The 19,530-nt window shown below is 56.2% G+C and overlaps 1 protein-coding gene across 7 annotated transcripts in view; it reads left to right on the forward strand.

The window, feature by feature from the left end:
* TTC28 (tetratricopeptide repeat domain 28) overlaps nucleotides 1–19,530 on the forward strand; it is a 49,891-nt gene that overhangs the window by 26,208 nt on the left and 4,153 nt on the right. For 5 of the 7 annotated variants that reach the window (XM_088135004.1, XM_088135005.1, XM_088135007.1 and 2 more), the window contains 14 exons: nucleotides 5,662–5,809; nucleotides 6,003–6,275; nucleotides 6,676–6,806; nucleotides 9,594–10,101; nucleotides 11,186–12,527; nucleotides 12,814–13,337; nucleotides 13,759–13,868; nucleotides 13,998–14,127; nucleotides 14,390–14,608; nucleotides 14,879–15,041; nucleotides 15,909–16,049; nucleotides 16,959–17,112; nucleotides 17,756–17,935; nucleotides 18,472–19,192. In XM_088135004.1, coding sequence (XP_087991130.1) covers nucleotides 5,662–5,809; nucleotides 6,003–6,275; nucleotides 6,676–6,806; nucleotides 9,594–10,101; nucleotides 11,186–12,527; nucleotides 12,814–13,337; nucleotides 13,759–13,868; nucleotides 13,998–14,127; nucleotides 14,390–14,608; nucleotides 14,879–15,041; nucleotides 15,909–16,049; nucleotides 16,959–17,112; nucleotides 17,756–17,935; nucleotides 18,472–19,192 — 4,744 coding nt within the window. Of the gene's footprint in view, nucleotides 1–2,106; nucleotides 3,501–3,658; nucleotides 3,798–5,661; nucleotides 5,810–6,002; nucleotides 6,276–6,675; nucleotides 6,807–9,593; nucleotides 10,102–11,185; nucleotides 12,528–12,813; nucleotides 13,338–13,758; nucleotides 13,869–13,997; nucleotides 14,128–14,389; nucleotides 14,609–14,878; nucleotides 15,042–15,908; nucleotides 16,050–16,958; nucleotides 17,113–17,755; nucleotides 17,936–18,471; nucleotides 19,193–19,530 lie in introns of those variants that run through there. The other 2 variants (XM_088135010.1, XM_088135009.1) reach the window with 2 other exon arrangements.

Here is a 19,530-nt window from a genome sequence, read left to right on the forward strand (position 1 = left end):
GGATGCCAGATACGGGCAGAGTGGTTTCCTCCTAGGAAGGCCTCCATTCATCCCTGGAGCTGGCCAGGTTTTCCGAGACTTTTTGCCAGAGAACAAAACTCTGCAGGTCCTTGGCATGTTGCTCAGTTGAGCAAACATACTGGGAAGGTGGGCAAAACTGGCATTGGTGCCCGCAGCCCTTTGTGACCTAACCCCACTTGCAGAGCTTGGATTGCATCAGGGTCTGCCCCCTGTGGTGGACACGCTACCCCTTGAAAGAGAAGAAGTTGCAGCATTAAACCCACTGTCTTCTCCTTTGCTTTTGGGGATGCGAATTGAGGAAATGGCCTGTTGATTCCTTGGGAGGGTTAACTGAGGATTTCGTGGACTGTCTTTTCGCCAAAAAGAGAAGAGAAGAGGAACGGGCTCATTAGAGTTTAAAACGTTCTCAGAATTTGAAAAATAACGGTTCACATAGTACATGACTATCTGTGGCCAAGGGAACTCCTTGACAAGTTTTTGCAACTGATCAGTTTTTTTAATGTAGCTCGTTTTGCCTTCAGCATTGTTTGCCAAGTAGGTTTATTGTGTGATTTTTCTGTTTTGATTGCTTATGGTAATACGTAAGCCCCCATAGAAGCAAACAGGGAAAAAAAGTAAGATGGAGCTGCTTGAACACAATTGTTCTCTCATTCCTGACATGGAACCCTGTCTCATCTAGCGGACAAAATAGCAGGCAGGCCTGGTTTTTTTCCCCTACTTGTACGTGTGAATCTGTTAACAGCAGTAACCCTAGACCCCAAGTGGAGCGAGGGAAGGAAAGAGGAAGGACTCTAAAGGGTCTCTGTCTCTGCAGAGTCTGGCATTGGGTGCCGCTGCCGCTGTGGGGTCTGCACCCCTCTCCCACCGGGTTTCCCCCTGCAGTCTAGCCGGTGACACAGGACTGCCTGGGGGGCTGGGGGCTGCAGCTGCCGACGTCTGGGAGGGAAGGGTCCCCCCATTAATTAGGCAAAGGCAAACGAGCATCAGCCCCCTCTGGTAGCTGAGGCCCGCTGGCAGGAGCAGATGGCTGAATTCCTCCTGCTCCCTGGGCTGCTCCAAGGCAGGCGTCCAGATCTCAGCTCAAGGAAGGCATTGCTTCTCGCTCACTGAGATCAGTCCAGTTCGGTTCTCATCCCTTCAGCCAGATGGAGCTTGAATTGCTTTGGCCCAGCTTGTCAGCCTGTTGGGGGCAGCTGCAGGATAGCAGAGGCGGCGACACTGAAATTACACCCATGTTCCGGCACTCACCAGCTGCTTCTCCCTACTCTGTGTGTGTGTGTGTGCAGGTGGCGTGCACATTCAGGGTGTAGCCTTGGTTTCTGCTTGCTGGTGCTGGGAAAGGGGAAAACAGTGCTGGGTGTCAAAAGCGAAACACTTGGTCCTTTGAATGCCTAAGAGGAGGTGATTTGCCTGGCTGGAGGCTTGTGGCTAAGATTATACTCTTGCAGTGCCAGTCACTGGGGAGGGCAGGTTCAGAGGCAGCTTTTAGTGAAGAAAGGCTGAGTTAATGTAATTTCCCTACGAGAATAAGCAGTGTTCCTTTAAACTGACATCAGATGCAGCTGCTGGACTTGCCACTGTAATGGAAGCCCTGGTAATTGCTATTGTAGGTTCCTTTTATAGATCAGGCCTCTTGGAATAAATTTAATTACTCTTAGCCAAATCCAGTAAAAACTCTGCTATCTCAGAGCCTCTGTGGAGCCCAGCAGAGGCTTCCTGTTCGTAGCGTAATGGTGCCTTTGTGCTTGATTGTCCCATCAGCACTGAAAAGCTATGTGAGTGGAGCGTCAGTGTGGACTGCCTTAACTGAAGAGTTGCTGCCCGGTCCCCTCTCTTGGGGCTTGCGCTTCTGGCCAGTTTCAGAGGAACTGTGCTACGGGGCCGCCAAGCAGGTAGAAGTGTGGCGAGAGAGCCCCTGCAACCTGGTCGTGAGGTGGTGTCAGCTGCCACATCTGCTGATGGTCCGTCTAACGAAGGCTTACTCTCCTGTCCCCGTACGTGGAGCCCACTGGAGCCTCTTCCCACACCACGTGGGGGGAAAAGGAGCTTGGGTTTCCCCTGAGTAAGTGCAGCTCTTAGCCTTTCCAGAACAGGGTGGGCCACTGCAGAGCTGGAAGAGCAGCAAAGCAGCCGGGCAACAGAGCCTCTAGCTTAGCGCCAGCTGGGTGGTGCAAATCTGGCGGGGGAGACCCCCCTGGGCAGGCGGGCTTCCACTCCAGGGTGCAGGGAGAGGAGGCTGGCCTAGCCTTGGACTGTAGAACCTCCCTGTTACCTCTTCTCAGAACCCTTTTGGGGAATGCAGAGCAAGGCGGGTGGAAGCGGGAGAGGCTGACTCAGATCTCCCAGGTGTAGAGCTCTGAACCCAGAACGAGGCCAGGGTTCCTCCTCTCCTCACTGGTGCTCCCGTGCAGGGCTCCATGGCCAGTCTGGGCAATGCACCAGGCCATGGTGCTTTTAAAAGCTGAATTATTAAAACAGTACCGATGAATATTTTATATGTCTCACCTGAGTTAATTATTTAAGCACTTGTTCTTTAGCAGCATAATATGGAGAATCCAGGGCCATGGAATTGCTCGGCTTCATGGAGAAGGTTGAGCCTGTTCTTAGGAGATGCCCCTGTCTGGAAGCGGAGAGGAGGCAGCAGCATGGTTGGGAAGCAGGGGTAGAAAGACTGTCTGGGTGGGTTTCAAGAAGAGACAGGTAGGCTTGGCTGTGGAATCTATCCTGGGGGAACTTGGAAAATGTGTGAGCGTGAGCAGATTGTAGCCTGAAACTCCTGGGGGGCGCAGGAAGAGGTAGCTGTGCCTTCATCTCTTCCAAGGGATATGAACTGGTCCCTTGTTAGGATGGCAAGAGCTGATGCAGGGCAGGCCTTGAGCTCAGGGATGGACAGAGGGAGCCATCCATGGCTGATGAAGGAAGGCACTCTGCAGAAGGCAAAAAACTGGTGATACTGGGAAGGGAGTTCAGAGAATTGGTCCAGGGTCCCGTCTTTTAACTGTGCTGTTTCCTAGGTCATTGCTTTTTGGGGAGGGAGTAGTGCTTCGTCGTCACTGCCTGTGTTGCTGGCGGATGAACCCGTCTTGGGCTGGATTAGAGAGGTACCCAGGCAGGTGCAGCTGGGGAGCAGTTTCTGGAAACAGGTCGTCTTCAGACAAGGGGAGCCTTGCTATTGGGTGAGCGGCCTTCTGTGGTTCGGTCCTCCAGCAGTCTCGAAGCACGGATTAAACGCCTTGCTACTTTCTCCAGCCAGGACATTTCCTTTCCTGCCCTGCATTTGCCGGGCTGATCGTCCATTTAGAATCTGTGAGATGAAATCCTTTGTTCTCTCTCCACATCCATTTAAAACACCACCTTCAAGTCTGCTGTTCAGATGCAAAGTCGGGGTTCTGCTTTTACTCCTCTTTTGGTCCATCTGCAAGTTTTGCTGTTGCTCTTTGGATTTTTCAAAACTTCCTTTCTGCTCCACTTGACAAAACGTTGGTGTCCTCCTCCAGCTTGAGCAGTGCCATCTCCCGCTTTCTGGCCACACCTCAGCCTTCGCACTTCTACCCCTAAGTGCCCCATCACGCTTGCGTTCCCCACGGTTCCTTCATCTCTGTACTTTACTGCAGATGAGCGAGGGCAGCCCGGCTTCCGTTTGCCCTGCTTGCTGTCTTCCGCATCTCAGAGCACTCTAAACCCGTGGAGGCACTGCAAGGACATTAATCGAGAGCTCTGGACTCTGAGTTGGCCGCTCGGCCCTCCTGCTTTCCAACGGATACCACTTCCGGCACGTAAGCCCCCCTTTACCACTGCGCCCAGTCCCACTGGATTAACTCTGCAATGAGATCCTCTCTCAGCAGATGCTGAACCTGCTGCAGTTCCAGCTGAGCGAGTGCTTTGCGAGCCGGGCAGCCAGGGACTCCACGCCGGCCTGACGTGGGAGAAGCCGCCTGCCCTTTGGAACGAGTGTTTCGCTCCTGTTCTTTCCCTGCTTTTGTACTGGGGCAAACGGTTGAGCGTTGACACATTTATGCAAAAGGTTTATGAAATGAATTTTGCTTCCTTCCAATTCGTTAGAACGGATTCTATAATCAGCATTTGCTATTGGAAAAGAGATTAAATATTCATGTCTGAACTTCCCATGTCATTTCGGATATTCCTTAATCTCTGCCTCCTCGGACCAGCTTCTGAGTGAGCCGCAATTTCCTAATGAATACTCACTTTCGGTGTTAATTGCAGATCTGTTGCACCGGGATAAAAGACGTTGTTTATGTTAATGCCTCGTGTCTGTCACCTAGCTACGTTTGCTTCCCTGATTTCCGGGCTGGCTCGTTCACCTCTAGTCTGGAAAGTCTCTCATGTATTGGCTGCTTGGCTGATGCTTGCATGAATTTGTGGGGGGGGGGGGGTCCTGCATGCTTAGGATGTGGTCTTTCTCCCGCCTCTTATTCTGTATGCTTCTGCGCATAGGTAGGAAAAAACAGTTGCACGGAAACAAGATAGGCTCGGCAGCAGCAGTTGGGAATAAGATTCTGGGCTGCAACCAAGATCATAGGAAGTAATAGCTCTACTCTGTGCAGCATTGGTCAGACCAATCCTTGAAGAACTGTGGATTTATTTTCCTTAGTACCCGAGAGTAGGACAAGAACTAGTGGGTGGAAGCTTTACAGAGAGAGATCCAAACTTGAAATGAGGAATCTTGACCACAAGAGCCACTGAGCGGCAGAAGAGCCTGCCCCCTGGAGTCGTGGGGCTCCATCAGTGCAGGTCGGAGGGCCCTGTGTCTGGGACAGTCTGAATCCTGCCTGGAGCAGGAGACCTTCAAGTGGCCTCCCAACCCTAGGATTTGGCGGTCTGCCATGTGCCCTCTTGGGGCAGCATGCGAGCTGCAGCGGCCTGGCAACACCTCTGCTGGAGAGTTCTGGTTAGGCATTCCTGCTCTTGCCAGCCGTACCCCTTTCTGTCAGCCCTGCCCCAGGTGCACCTGTGTGGGATTAGGGTTCTCTGGATGGCTGCAATCAGGGTTTTGCGCTTTTCCCTCTCATGAATTCTGCTGTGTCCATCTCCATTTATTTGTTTAGCCTGTCTTGACATTTCCAGCAAGCTGATTCAGTCAAACAACCTAATAGTCTGTTTGCTTAATGCCTTCTTGCTGGAGGAAGCCTCATGCACGCAAACAAGGCTGAGTATGGATCGTGACCATTCAAAAGATTGTGCAGCTCTTCAGTTTTTTTCCTTCCTTGGCTAATTTTCTGTGGAAAAGCAAAGGTAGAAACATGGGAGGGTTGCAAGTGGAAGGTGACCCCCCTTCGCTTAAATTAGATAAAAGGACTTACTTGGAAGCATCTGTAGTAAGTTACAGGAGCTTTGGCCCCAAGAGTTGCCTGGAGGAGAGAGGTCCATGTGGGCTCGGTGCTGGCTGGTGGACTTCTCTTGGCCTCCCTGGCATTAAAGCAGCAAGCCTGGATGGGAAAGCAAGGGATGTCTTGAAGCAGGGACTGTCTGTAGGACTGGTGGTTGTTCCATTACAGCGGGGGAGCCCCAAAGCAGAAAGGCTCCAACCACGCTTACACAACTGAGTCTCTTCCCAAGTCCCACTGCTGCTGTTTCAGGTGCCCAAGGCATGCCAGCTGATCTTCGCTCATGTCGTTGCAGGCCTACTTCCGACAGGGCGTTGCCCTCCAGTACCTGGGGCGCCACGCCGATGCCTTGGCAGCGTTTGCCTCCGGCTTGGCCCAAGATCCCAAGAGCCTGCAGCTCCTGGTGGGGATGGTGGAAGCTGCCATGAAGTCTCCCATGCGAGGTAAGAGGGTGCTCTTTGTCCAGGGCGGAGGAGGAAGGGTTGGAAGACCACAGGCCAGAGCAGGCCTCTCGTCAGATCACAACTTGCCCCACTTCTGAGCATGGGCTGTGCTGACTGGGGATTATGGGAATTGAACCACAAGTCCCCATCCCGATGGTGTGAACTGGTCTCGTCTCCCTCCCTCCTTCCTTAGAGTCCCTCGAGCCAACGTACCAGCAGCTGCAGAAGATGAAGTTGGACAAGAGCCCCTTTGTGGTGGTCTCCGTGATTGGGCAGGAGCTGCTGACAGCTGGCCATCACAGTGCCTCTGTGGTGGTTCTGGAAGCGGCCTTGAAAATTGGCACCTGCAGCTTGAAACTGAGGGGCTCTGTCTTCTCTGCCCTGAGCAGCGCCTACTGGTCCCTGGGCAATGCCGAGAAGAGCTCAGGCTACATGCAGCAGGACTTGGACGTGGCCAAGACTTTAGGTAGCCGCATTACATCTTGAGGGCGTGGGGGCAGTGGCCACCGGGACGTGATGGCTGGGGGTGGGGATGTGTGTGTCCCTCTTCTCCCCAGGAAGTCCAGGCGCATCCCTCTGGCCCCCTCTTTGTGTGCTGGCGCAATGATTGCTTTCTAGGCAGTAGAGAAATAATGCCCAGGGGCTATCTGCAGCATTGTGGTGGGCCAAAACACATTTGGAGGCCACCGTGGGCTGGCCAGGCCAAGCGAAGGGGCTTGGGTCTGAAAGGAAAGACTCTCTAGGATGTTGGTGGCGCCCCTCTGTGTTGCTCCAGGACTGCTGGGCGCTAGAGGGTGGAGTTTACCTGGCAGCCTCCCCAAGCGGCCTTCCGGCTCACACCTGGGTCTTGCTTGCTTGTCCTCCAGGTGACCAGATGGGCGAATGCCGAGCTCACGGCAATCTGGGCTCTGCTTTCTTCTCCAAGGGGAATTACCGGGAGGCCTTGACTAACCACAGACACCAGCTGGTGCTTGCCATGAAGCTCAAGGACCGAGAGGTAGGAGAGGCAAGCAGGGGCTCGAGGTAGCCCTCTGCCATGAAAAACACGGAGGCAGGGCTGCAGAGCTGGCCTGTCCTTGAATGCCAAAGGTATCTCAGGCCTGGTGAAGGTAGCCTGACAGAAGACCCAGGGTGGCCCTGGCACAAGCTGGGCAGGAATCCCACAGCAGCACTGGCCCTGGAGCGGGTGCTGAGAAGGTGATATGGGCACTGGGTAGCAAGCCACGCTGTGCAGGGCTGTCTCTTGCGCAGAGGTGCTGAGCAGTGCAGTCTCCTTGGCAAGGGTTAGGGTTAGATGTTGGCTTTGGCACCTTTGGCTCACTGGTGGAGCAGGGCTCTGCCCAGGCACCACATTCTTTCCATTTATAATCCATCTGGGTTTACGATTAAGATCTACGGACCACAAATAGCCACTTGGATTTCTTGTGGAGGCGGCTGAGATAATTACCTGGGTGTTCTCTGATGAGGCCTCCTGACCACAGGCTTCCTCTGAATTCACAACTGTTCCTTTTGGCTCGCCCCTCACCCCCACCAATAATTGCAGTTAAGCTGCCGCAGCGCTAATGTGAATTCCCCCAGAAAAGAGTCCGTGTTGTGCCAGCCTGTAAGGAGGCAACAGCTTTGCCCCCAGGGATAGTGGCAGGAATAAAGACCCCAGCTGCAGGCACCTGACAGATGCAGCACCCCAACACTCTGGGTCTCCCAAAGGAGGGGAAGGGGTTCCAGCTGTACCGATGGATGTGCAGAGGGATCCCAGTGTTGGCTGGTTAGTGCATCCTCTGGGCTGGGGGGCCCAGCAGGTCATCTGCTGTGCTTTCAGGGGGACTTAAGTGTGCAGCAGAAAAAGGGTGGTGGGCTGCTCTTCCAGCATCTTGCCTGCAGGAGAAAAGAACCAGGGACATAGAGCTTCAGGAAGCAGGACAGGGCAGATCTTAAGCTGGGAAAGGGGAGGGGGGAACGTGCGCCTTGCTCTTCTTGCTCTCTGAAACACTTGATTACAACCCCGCTTTTGAAAACAGCAGCAGGAGCAAGGCAGGGTTGCAACCCAGCTCTCATAGAAGGAGGGGTTGCCCGGGAGAGAGGTGGGTGCCAGCATGCAGGGGAGGGGGAGGGGGAGGTGGTCATGCCCGCAGCCCTTTGGCGTTCCAGGGCTGGGTCTCTGGAAAACAGAAAGGTTCTGGCAGCAGAGGCTGCTTCCTGGTATTGCTGGGGAGGACGCGGGGGAGGGGGGCAGCAAGACCCCTTGTGGCCATCGAACAGAGAGGGGCCTGCCAGTTGTCCTCCCCCAGCCCAGCAGTCCTGTTCTGCTCTCCCTTTGGCCACAGCACATCTGTCCAAGAGCGCCTGCCTAGGCAGGCACTGCCTTCTGCTCCTCCGGGTCTCTTTCCCAGCCAGGGCCTAGATGGCTCTGGCGCTACCGCGGGGAATAGTCAGTGTGGGGTTGTGTTCAGCCTGCTTGCTTCACCAGCTCCCCTTCCACCGTTGTGCCTTTGTGTCGGACTGTAACCCTTTTGGAAAGCTTGAGCATGGCACAAGATGCCCAGATTCCAGCAGCTCCCTCACGGCCGAGTCCGTGCAGAAGAGGAGGAAACCTTGGCAGGTGTTGATCTGCGTGGTCCGCAGACTGTGTCCCCCACTCCCCTGCCCCTTGCATGGCTCTGCGTGGCCCAAGGGGCTTGCCTGGTAACGTCTGGGTTGGTGCTTGCTGGGATCTCTTGGGCAAGGGAAGATGGCTCAGAAATGTGTGCTAATAGCGGGGAGGGCCCGTCGGGGCTGGAGCAAGCATGGCACAGCTGTTCCACGGCTCTGGGCACATGCCTCAGATCATGGCCCAAGGAGGCCTGTGAACTCGCAGGTGTCACTTCTTGTAATTAGACTGCAATCCTCATAACTTTGGAGGTTGTGGGCACGCGATCCCCGCAGGTCAGAGCTCGGTGCGTTCAGTGCAAAGCTTGCAGGGCCTGGCGGTAATCTCCCTGGCTTCAGGCCGTTGAGGACATTCCTCCAGGAGAGGCCAACTGTTTCCTTAGCCCAGGAGCGAGGGCAGAGGAGGAGGGCAGAGCTGCTGTCACCGCCTTCCCGCTGTGGCATCTGGCCTCCAGCATCCTTGGCACTGGCTGCGTTGTGCACGTGATGCAGTGGGACCCAGCCTTGCTTTCTGAAGCAGAGCCATGCTTACGTGCCTTCTCAGTGACAAAAGGGGTGCCCTCGGAGAGCCTTTGAAGCAAGAAGCAATGGATCAAATGGGCAAATTAGAGGATGAGTAGCTCCCCCTGAAGGGTCTGTTAATGTAAGCCAGTGCAACGGAAAGACTTAGCTGACTCACAGCCACGATGAGCCTGAATCAGTAGCAGCATAAACATTTCTGATAGACACACAAATGACTCAGAGCTGCAGGGGGAGGAGGATCCCTGTGTGGGACAACCACAGTCGGCTCGCCCGAAGCCATGGGCATTGGGAAAGCTTTGCCTGCCTGGACTTGGAGAGGAAGCGCTCTCTTGGCTCATTCCTCTCTGCCTCCATTGCCACAGTGGGCCGAGTAGCTCTGCGATAGGAGGCTGGCAGTCCTCCCAAGAAGGATTCTGCAAGGCTTGCATCCTTGGCGTCCAGACTCTGTGGCCGGGCTCCTGAGATGGGGAATGGTCCTATTTCTCCCCGAGCAGGCGGCCCTCGAGGGCCTGCGTCTTGGTTCTTGGGGTGGGTGTGCTTTGAGGGGCAGTCACCTCCTCGGTCAGCCGCCTGCAGCTCCCTGAGGCCGCTTCTCCCTCTTGGATTGTCCCTGCAGGCCGCCTCTTCTGCCCTCAGCAGCCTTGGCCATGTCTACACTGCCATCGGGGACTACCCCAATGCCTTGGCCAGCCACAAGCAGTGTGTCCTTCTTGCCAAGCAAGGCAAGGAAGAGCTCTCTGAAGCGCGAGAGCTAGGCAACATGGGGGCAGTCTACATCGCCATGGGCGACTTTGAGAATGCTGTGCAGTGCCACGAGCAGCACCTGAGGATCGCCAAGGCCCTGGGCAACAAGCGGGAGGAGGCCCGGGCCTACAGCAACCTGGGCAGTGCCTACCACTACCACCGCAACTTTGACAAGGCCATGTCTTACCACAACCATGTCCTGGAGCTCGCCCAGGAGCTGGAGGAGAAGCCTATTGAGATGCGGGCGTACGCCGGGCTGGGTCACGCCGCCCGCTGCATGCAGGATCTAGAGCGGGCCAAGCAGTATCATGAGGAGCAGCTGCACATCGCCGAGAGCCTGCAGGATCGAGCTGCGGAGGGCCGGGCCTCCTCCAATCTAGGTGAGAGTTCCAATCTAGTTCTAGTCTTCCAACCTAGGTGAAAGAGAATGGCTCGTCCTGACCTGCGCCGCCATCGCAAGAGCGTGATCTTGCATGTTCAGTCTGGATCCCTCCCTGGACCAGGGGCTGACAGAACCTCTCTCCTGGCAATCTGCCCCGGGACTCTCTGGGTATGAGTTGTCTTCAGGCGGTCATGGCTCAGCCCCCTGCCGACCCCGCCGGTGTGGCCTGGAAAGGCAGGTGCTCGGGTTTCATCCAACTCGGGATTCTTTGCCCCTTCCCCTAGCTTAACATTGTCAGTTTGGAGAAGCGCCTCCTGCCCTGGGATCAAAACATAGCCCCAAAGTGCATGCAAAGACTGTTGGTGGTGTGATTCCTCCCCTTTGCTGAAACGAGTAGAGAAGATGCTGGCCCAGGGACTTCCACGAGCAAGGAAGGCAGTGTGGGCAAGGGATTGGGGCCGGGTGTCTGTTGGCACATGTGCTGGTAGGTCCGTGAAGCACTGTGACAACTGCTGGGGACACCCCAGGACGAAGCTTGAGGGGGCCCAGCGGTGAAGGTGCACCGTGCGGGGTGGCAGCAAGAGCTTCGCTTGAGGAAGCCCAGGCAGAAGGCGTAGCCAAAGCCCAAGCACAGTGAAGGCACTTCCAAGGCTGAGAGAGGAATGGGCTGCTTTGCTCCACTGGCTTTCGTCCCTGACGCAAACCCAGGGCTGATGGCGTCCTTCAGAAGGGTCACCAATGCACCTAAATAGTTGGAATGGAAGCCAAGCTGCAGTAGATCTGTTATCTGCAGAGGCCAAACTTCTCTTGACCTCCCTCTTGGCCCAGAGAGGAAAGGGCGGCTGTCCTTTTTCTGCTGGCTGACCCTCTCCTAGCCAGCAAGAAGCATGCAGGACCTTGTAGGGCAACCAGTCGTCAGGATTATACTGGATCCTGCCCAGAGGGTGCAGGAGATGCCCATCTGGGCCGTGTCATTTCCCCTTGTGCTGGTGGAGTCCTCCTTTCTGGCTACCTGCTGGCCTGAACGTGGCCAGGAGGGGCAGCCTTCAGAGCAGAGCGAGCCATTTGCTGTTTCCTTGCAGGGATCATCCACCAGATGAAGGGGGACTATGAGATGGCCCTGAAGCTGCACAAGGGGCACCTCTCCATTGCACAGGAGCTGAACGACTACGCAGCCCAGGGGAGGGCCTATGGCAATATGGGCAATGCCTACAACGCCCTGGGTATGTTTGACCATGCTGTCAAATATCACCGTCAGGAGCTGCAGATCTCCATGGAGGTGAACGATCGGGCCTCTCAGGCCTCTACCCACGGCAACCTGGCAGTAGCTTATCAAGCTCTGGGTGCCCACGATCGGGCCCTTCAGCACTACCAAAACCACCTGAACATCGCCCGAGAGCTGCGGGACATCCAGAGTGAGGCCCGAGCTCTGGGCAACCTGGGAAACTTCCACTGCTCCCGGGGTGAGTTTGCCCAAGCAGCCCCTTACTATGAGCGATACTTGCAGCTGTCCCCAGAGCTGCAGGACATGGAGAACGAAGGCAAAATCTGTCACAACCTTGGCTACGCCCAGTACTGCCTGGGCAATTATGAGGATGCCGTGAAGTACTACGAGCAAGACCTGGCCCTCGCCAAGGACTTGCATGACAAGCTCAGCCAAGCCAAGGCGTACTGCAACCTGGGTCTGGCCTTCAAAGCCCTGGACAACTTTGGTAAGGCAGAGGAGTGCCAGAAGTACCTCCTGTCCCTCGCTCAGTCTCTCAACAACCCCCAGGCCACGTTCCGGGCCCTGGGCAACCTGGGTGACATTGCAGTCTGCAAGAAAGACGTGGGCGGTGCCGTCAGGTTCTACGAGCAGCAGCTGAGCCTCGCCCATCAGGTTGCAGACAGGAAGCTGGAGGCGAGTGCCTACGCGGCCCTGGGCTCAGCCTACCGTCTGTTGCAAAAGTACGACAAGGCACTGGGCTACCATACGCAGGAACTGGAGGTATATCAAGAGTTGGGTGAGACGCTGGGTGAATGCCAGGCACATGGACACCTGGCTGCAGTCTACATGGCCTTAGGCAAGTACACAATGGCGTTCAAGGGCTACGAGGAGCAGCTGGAGGTGAGCCAGAAACTGAAGGACCCTGGCATTGAAGCCCAGGTCTATGGCAACATGGGTATCACCAAGATGAACATGAACGCCACCGAGGAGGCCATTGGCTACTTCGAACAACAACTGGCCACTTTGCAGCAGCTGAGTGGGAGTGAGGCTGTGTTGGACAGAGGCCGGGCCTTTGGGAACTTGGGCGACTGCTACGAAGCACTGAGTGACTACGAGGAAGCCGTCAAATACTATGAACAGTACCTGTCTGTGGCCCAGAGCCTTAGCCGGATGCAGGACCAGGTGAAGGCCTACCGAGGCCTAGGCAATGGGCACAGGTGAGGGGAGGGGTTCTCATGAACACGCTGGGGGCAGAGGAAGGGTGAAGGAAGTGGCCTGCAGAAAGCTCATTGCTGGGTGGAGAAGACAGGAGCGTGTATAAGCATTTCTTTGGGGAGGGAGGTGACATTGGCAGAGCCCATCAATCTCGCTGTGCCCCGTTGTTAGGATTGGCTGCTGCCCTAGGCATGCTGAATGAACAGCTAATGCTAGGATGGGTGGCTTGCTCAGAGAGGGCTTGGGTGGAGAGGAGAAAAAGGCTAATCCCGGCATTGTCTCCTATAGGGCAATGGGAAGCTTGCAGCAGGCCCTGGTTTGCTTCGAAAAGAGGCTTGTGGTAGCCCATGAGCTTGGAGAAGCCTTTGATAAAGCCCAGGCTTATGGAGAACTGGGCACTCTACACAGCCAGCTGGGCAACTTCGAACAGGCCATCTCCTGCCTTGAGCGTCAGTTGGGCATTGCACGGGAGATGAAGGATCAGGCCCTGGAAGGGAGTGCCGCATGTGGCTTGGGCAGTGTCTACCAGCAGATGGCAGAATATGACACAGCACTCCAGTACCACCAGATGGACCTCCAGATTGCAGAGGAAACCAACAATCCGGCTTGTCAAGGTCGGGCATATGGAAACCTGGGTCTGACCTATGAGTCATTAGGCACTTATGAGAGAGCTGTGGTCTACCAGGAGCAGCACCTTAGCATCGCAGCCCAGATGAACGACCTGGTGGCCAAAACTGCCTCCTACAGCAGCTTGGGCAGGACACACCACGCCTTGCAGAACTATTCCCAGGCAGTGATGTACTTGCAGGAAGGTGAGTAGTGGAGTGAGGCTTGCAACCAGGACAGACTCAGTGCCCAAAGCCCTGGTGAGTATGCAGGACCTCAGCTGTAGGTGGCAGTTCCCACGCTATGCCTCTCCTGGGGACAGAGACTTGCCTTGGAAACGCAGCTCAGGAACAATGCATTTCAAAGCTCAGAAAGGGAGTGTGGCTTCAACTCTCCCTTGATCAGCCTTGCAAGGACTGGGGGGAACAAAGCCAGACCATTATGAAACCTTCTCCATCATGATGGGATGCTCCAAATTAGGCCAACTGGTGGGGGAGGTTGGCAGAGAAGTGCGAAGAAAGGAAGGGAATCCGTTGGTGTTTGTAGAAGAGCACAGTGCTGCTTTGAGAAAGGCCTTGCCCGAGAGGCTGGTGGGTGTCTCAGGTCCTTCCCTCCTTCCTCCTGCAGGATTGAGGCTGGCTGAGCAGCTTGGGCGCAGGGAGGATGAAGCCAGAATCCGACACGGCTTGGGCCTTTCGCTTTGGGCGAGTGGGAACTTGGAAGAGGCGCAGCATCAGGTGGGCAGTGGGTGCCAGCAGGGATGTCCTCTACACCACCCACCTTAGCTGCTAACAAGCTTTCCCTTGGCTAAGCAGCAGAGGCTGGCTAAAGTCTCCCCCCACCCCCACCCCCGCTTCTTCTCACAGCTCTACCGGGCCTCAGCCCTCTTTGAGACCATCCGGCACGAAGCACGGCTTAGCGTCGACTATAAGCTCTCACTATTTGACCTGCAGACGTCTTCCTATCAGGCCCTGCAACGAGTGCTGGTTACTTTGGGTAAGAGAAGGGTTAGGTTCTGGAGGAAAGGAAAAGGCAGGGGTTTGGATGATGTGACTCCTTTGGGATCAGGGTGGTGATGCTCTCTGGGCTGCTGTGGGTGAGCTTCTGGGCAACCTCGCTCGTATGTGACAATTCAGCTGGTGCCCGAGAAGTGGCTGATCCGTAGCTTTCCTCCTTCCTGGGCCCCCACTTCCCTTACTTGCCTTCCTCTGACCCTGGAATGTCACTTCGAGGAGGCAACGTGCGGGTGCTTTCGCAGGCCATCATGATGAAGCGTTGGCAGTGGCCGAAAGAGGCCGGACGAGGGCCTTTGCCGACCTGTTGGTGGAGCGTCAGACTGGGCAGCAGGATTCTGACCCTTACTCCCCTGTGATGGTGGATCAGGTCCTGGAGACAGTGAATGGCCAGCGGGGGCTGGTCCTGTACTACTCACTGGCAGCAGGATACCTGTACAGCTGGCTCTTGGCTCCTGGGGCAGGTAGGCGGCTGTGAGTGCAGCTCCTCCTTGGAAACGCCTGGGAGTGGGCTGTGCTGGCTCTCCCCCAGTTGCTGAGAAGAGTCTGCTGCTGCTTCAATCTGAGGAGCTCAGTGCCCCCAGGGCGGGGGCGCCTTTGACCACCTTTCGTTCTGAGTATTTTTGTCCAGCAAAGCCCAAGAAACCTTTCCTGCCCCCGGGAGCTTCTCTAGAGTCACAATTCTGTCTGCTACTGTCGGGACTCCATGCAGTCCATCTCCTCTGTGCTTTTAGGGATCCTCAAGTTCCACGAATGTTACCTTGGGGAGGGCCTGGCTGGGAACTCTGGGGACTTGCACGACAGAAGCTCAGGCCTGCATACAGTTGCCGGCTCAGCCCTAGAGCAGCTCAGCTCCAGTGTGCGGGAAGCCCTGGGGGTGGATCCCCATTATGTGAGGTGAGTGCCTTTCCCTGCAGGTTGGGAGGGGAGCGGTCTTCCTGCTGCAGATGGACAGCACCTTCCCTCCCCGCAGTTAGGGCTGGGTCTGCTGGTGAGCGGGAAGGGGGCTTCCCTGGCTAAGGGAGCCTCTTGAGCAGGGGTGGACATGCTGTCCACAGGCCTCTTGGCAGAAGGTGAGATTTAGGGGCAGTTGATGAATTAAAGCCCATCCCCAACAATACTGTTTATTCAGCCTGATGCTTCTCATTGGCGCTGCAGCCAAAGTCTTGCTGCTGACGTTTGGCATGCTTCCGCCAAGGGCCTGTCTGCTTGACTAAGCCTGCCCGCTTGGGGTTGAGAGTGGGTCTGTCATCTCCACCATTCTGGTTGAGGCTCCAGGCACAGCTGCCCCGCTCCGCAAGCCACGCCCATCTCTGAAGCGCCACTCAAAAATAACAGCAGTGGGGGAACAGTTGTAGTCTGAAATGGCCCCAAATGGACTAGAAGCAGATTCTGACCAGAAAGCATCTTGTTCGGACATGAAGATTCCAGCAGGATGTCCAAGAGCTGCTTTGTCCCAGAGCACCAGCAAGGTGACCCATATGGCTGATTGCTCCTTGCTCACAGTCCCAGCGGGGTGCCACTGTCTTGGGAGGGAAGGTCCAGATGAGGCTCTTGGGAGCAGTCACCCTGTCGCCTTCTTGGAGCCTTAACAGGGAAGGGTAGAGTTTGGCAATGACCTGCTTGTGCCCTCCACTCCCTTGCCCATCCTTGGCTTATCGGGAAATATCTGCTGAGGCAGGATGCCACACGGCCCCCTCTGTTGTTGGGTCCTGCCTGGCACCCTGGCTTCTGTCGATGTCTCTTCCCTTTGTTTCGTCCCAGAGCCTGTACCAGCAGCGAGACGGAGAGTGAAGCAGGAGACATTATGGACCAGCCTTTTGAGGAGATGAGTAACAAGCTGAACTCTTCCAATGACCCCACCGGCTTCCTGAGGATGGTGAGCAGGAACAACCTCTTCAACAGGTGAGATGCCAGGAGAAATCCGTGTGTGTCAAACGTAGTGGATCCACCTGTCTTGGGCCACAGACGCTGTGGGACCAGTAAGTGGGAGAGGGGAAGACTATAAAGGAAATGGTGGGCTCCCCCGAGCCTTGCATTGCAGCAGCCTCCTGGGGGAACTTCTGGTCTTCCCCGAGGCTCTTCCCCCAGCGTTTCGGGGGAGGATGAGCAAAGCCTGATGCCTGCAGAGGAGAGGGAAGGTGCCTGGCTCCAGCAATGGGAAGGGCATCTGGGGAGTCCTCAGCTCTGGGTCCTCCCTAATCAGGAGGGACATTTTGGGATGTCCAGATTGTTGTTACTGGAGCAAGTCAGCTGACCAACAGCAGCAGGGGAGAGGGAAGGGAGGGATGATAAGTCCAGGGGAGCCTCTGTTCCCACTGGACTCAGGAGAATCATGAATGCTCCAAAGGGCCTTGGTGTTGGCAGTGCTGAGGGCCAACTCACTCCCTGCAGCAAAGCTGATGCCAACATTGTGAGCTGAATGAATCTGCTGGGATCTGATGGATCCCACTGGTGAGGGCAGGGAGATGGATTTCATTCCAGGCTTCAGCAGCTGCATTTGGACTTCCCACGTTCTTTTCAGAGTCAGAGCTGGAGACCAGCTGCCTTCCCCTATTTGTTGGGGGGACAGGTAGGGGCTGACATCTGGAGATAAAGCAAGCCCCAACAAGGAGGCGCTGCCCAAGGTGCTCTCCATAACCCATGGAGGTTGGGCGGCCCTCCCCTCAGCAGGTACCTCAAAATGGACCACTTGGTCCATGACTTCAGCCAGGCTGGTAGGAGGGTAAGCCAAGCTTTTCCACGGTGGGGGAGGATGGAAGGTCAAGCCTCCTCAGCCTTCCCTCCCCCATCTTGTGCCCTTCGCCTCCACAGGAGCTGCCAGAGCACGAACAGCCTCCTCACCAGCCCCGCATCCTCCACACCAAAGGAGGAGGGCCTCACATCCTCACTACCTCGATGGCCGGATTCCTCCAGCAAACCACCCCTCCGTGCCCTCTATGACATGCTGATTGGACCCCTGGAAGGGGTGAGTTGGGGTCTGTTTGGGAAAAAGGCCCCGCCAGAGCTTGGGGTTTTCCCATGGGGAGCAGCCAGATGGGCAGGTGGTTTCTGCAACCCTAGGCCTCAGAAGAGCCTCCGTGGAGCTGCCCCCACTGGGGCTAAGGAGGAAGAAGAGCTGCAGCAACCTGGCCTGTGTTTCCTGTCCATGGACTTGGGGGAAGGCAGGGAGGGCTCCCTCTGAAAGGAGCAATTCGCGTGTAGAGGCCTCCTCATGCCTTGAAACTGCTCGAGCCCTTCCCCAAACAGGCCCCAGTCTAACCATTTGTAGCGCGCTGGGGAAGGCTGTGCCCTCCTGGGCTGACGGAGGAAAGGAGGCAGCCTTCTGGGGTCACCGCAGCACGTGTGGCAGCTTTAATCTGCCTGCCATTCCTGGCTCACCTCGCAGGGAGCGAAGCCCTGTGACGGCAACAGGAAGTGCAAGGTGATGCTTTGGGGATCAGCACCAACTTGAAGAGTCAGAGCCCCTGGGGAGCAAGGACACGGAGGAGGGAGCAGCAGCTCTGATGTAGTTGTGGGGGAAGATCCCCAGATATCAGGGGAGCTCCAGGGTTCTTCCTGATCACAGAGGCACAGGGCATGCTCTCCCATGCTTTTTTCTCCCTTCACAGGGTCTCATGCACTCCAGTGGCCCAGTGGGGCGTCACCGGCAGCTAGTCCTTGTCCTGGAGGGAGAGCTGTACCTCATCCCCTTTGCTCTTCTCAAGGGCAGCTCATCCAACGAGTATCTGTACGAACGCTTCAGCCTTATCGCCGTGCCCTCCATCCAAGCCCTGAGTGCCACCGCGAAGGTGCGCAGCCTGGGCCTTGTTCTCCCAGGGTACTTCCCCCACATCCTTGGGACCTTGTGGTGACAGCCAGGAGTATCCCCATTTGGATCCAGGCTCCCTTTGTCTCCGCCTGCTTCTCCTTGCTGAATTTGGCCCCGAATGCCTCCTTGCCCTGACCTCCTAGGCTTCTTCAGCAAGGCTGGGCTCCCCAGCAGCCACTGCTCCCGGAGGGACCCTTTGTTTGCTCCTCCATCCTCTGACTGCTCCCTAGTCGCTGTGCCTGCCTGCACCTGCTTCTTACCCTCCTGGGAAGACAGGGCTTCCAAACAGGGTGTGTCCATGAATCTGGGCCCAGAGCTCAGGAGAGGCACAGGAGGTCAGGACAAACATTGCTTCCTTCCAAGGGGCAGAAGGTAAGATCTTCAGAGGGAGGCTGTACATCACCAGCAGACCTCCTAAATCTGGGATTCTCGTAGCAGTGGCTGGGAGAAAAGGATAGGAGTGGTAGAGTTGTCAATCTTGCCACTCTTTGACTGATGCCAAGGGTTCTCTTCCAGGGCCAGACCAAGAAAAATGCCTCAGCTTACAGCAGCAACTCCTCCACAGCTGCTGTCATTGGCAACCCGAAGCTGCCGCCCTCCGTGATGGACCGGTGGCTGTGGGGGCCCATGCCCTCGGCTGAAGAGGAGGCCTATGCAGTGTCAGAGCTGCTTGGCTGCCAGCCCCTGGTGGGCAGTGTAGCAACCAAGGAGACAGTGATGAGTGCGCTGGCGCAGGCTGAATGTGTGCATTTTGCTACACACATCTCTTGGAAGCTGGCTGCCCTGGTCCTGACGCCCAATGCTGAAAGCATGACCTCCAGCAGCAAGGGGTCCTTTGGAAACTCTTACACCATCCCAGAGTCTTTGCGCGTGCAGGATGATGCTAGCGACGTGGAGAGCATCTCAGACTGCCCACCGCTGCAGGAATTCTTGCTCACAGCAGCTGATGTCCTAGAGCTTCGCTTGCCGGTCAAGCTGGTGGTCCTGGGTTCCTACCAAGAATCCAACAGCAAGGTCACGGCAGATGGCTTGATTGGGCTGACACGGGCCTTCCTAGCTGCTGGTGCCCTCTGCGTCCTGGTTTCCTTATGGCCAGTCCCAGTGGTAGCATCCAAGATGTTTGTGCATACATTCTACTCTGCCCTGCTGAATGGGCTGAAGGCCAGCGCTGCCCTCGGTGAGGCGATGAAGAGGCTGCAAAGCAGCACGCCGTTCTCCCATCCTTCTAACTGGGCAGGTAAGGAGGGGGCAGCAAGTCTTGGACAACCTGTGGAGAGCTGGTCACAGTCCTCCAGGGGAAGGCAACCACTGTGCTGTCCGCTGGGGGCTTATGAGTCAGCGGGAGGGAGGCCGGGTGCCATACAAGGCAATGACCTCGCTTCTGTAACTCTACGTGCTTAAAAATGCTGTACTGTTGTGCTGTGAGGTGACTCAGCCGCAGGGAGTGATACAGGGACCCAGCCAACATGATCAGAAACAGTTGTCCAGGGGGCAAGGGACAGCCAAATGAATGGGCAGAGCTTGTTGCTTGAGCCTTTGTCTGCTTCCCAAGACCAGGGTGGCCTAAGGCTCCCG

This window comes from Python bivittatus, unplaced genomic scaffold (assembly GCF_059951505.1).
Source record: "Python bivittatus isolate LINGU-HERP-01145 unplaced genomic scaffold, Pbiv_v1 ctg000100_np1212, whole genome shotgun sequence".
NCBI classification, from domain to species: Eukaryota; Metazoa; Chordata; class Lepidosauria; order Squamata; family Pythonidae; genus Python; species Python bivittatus.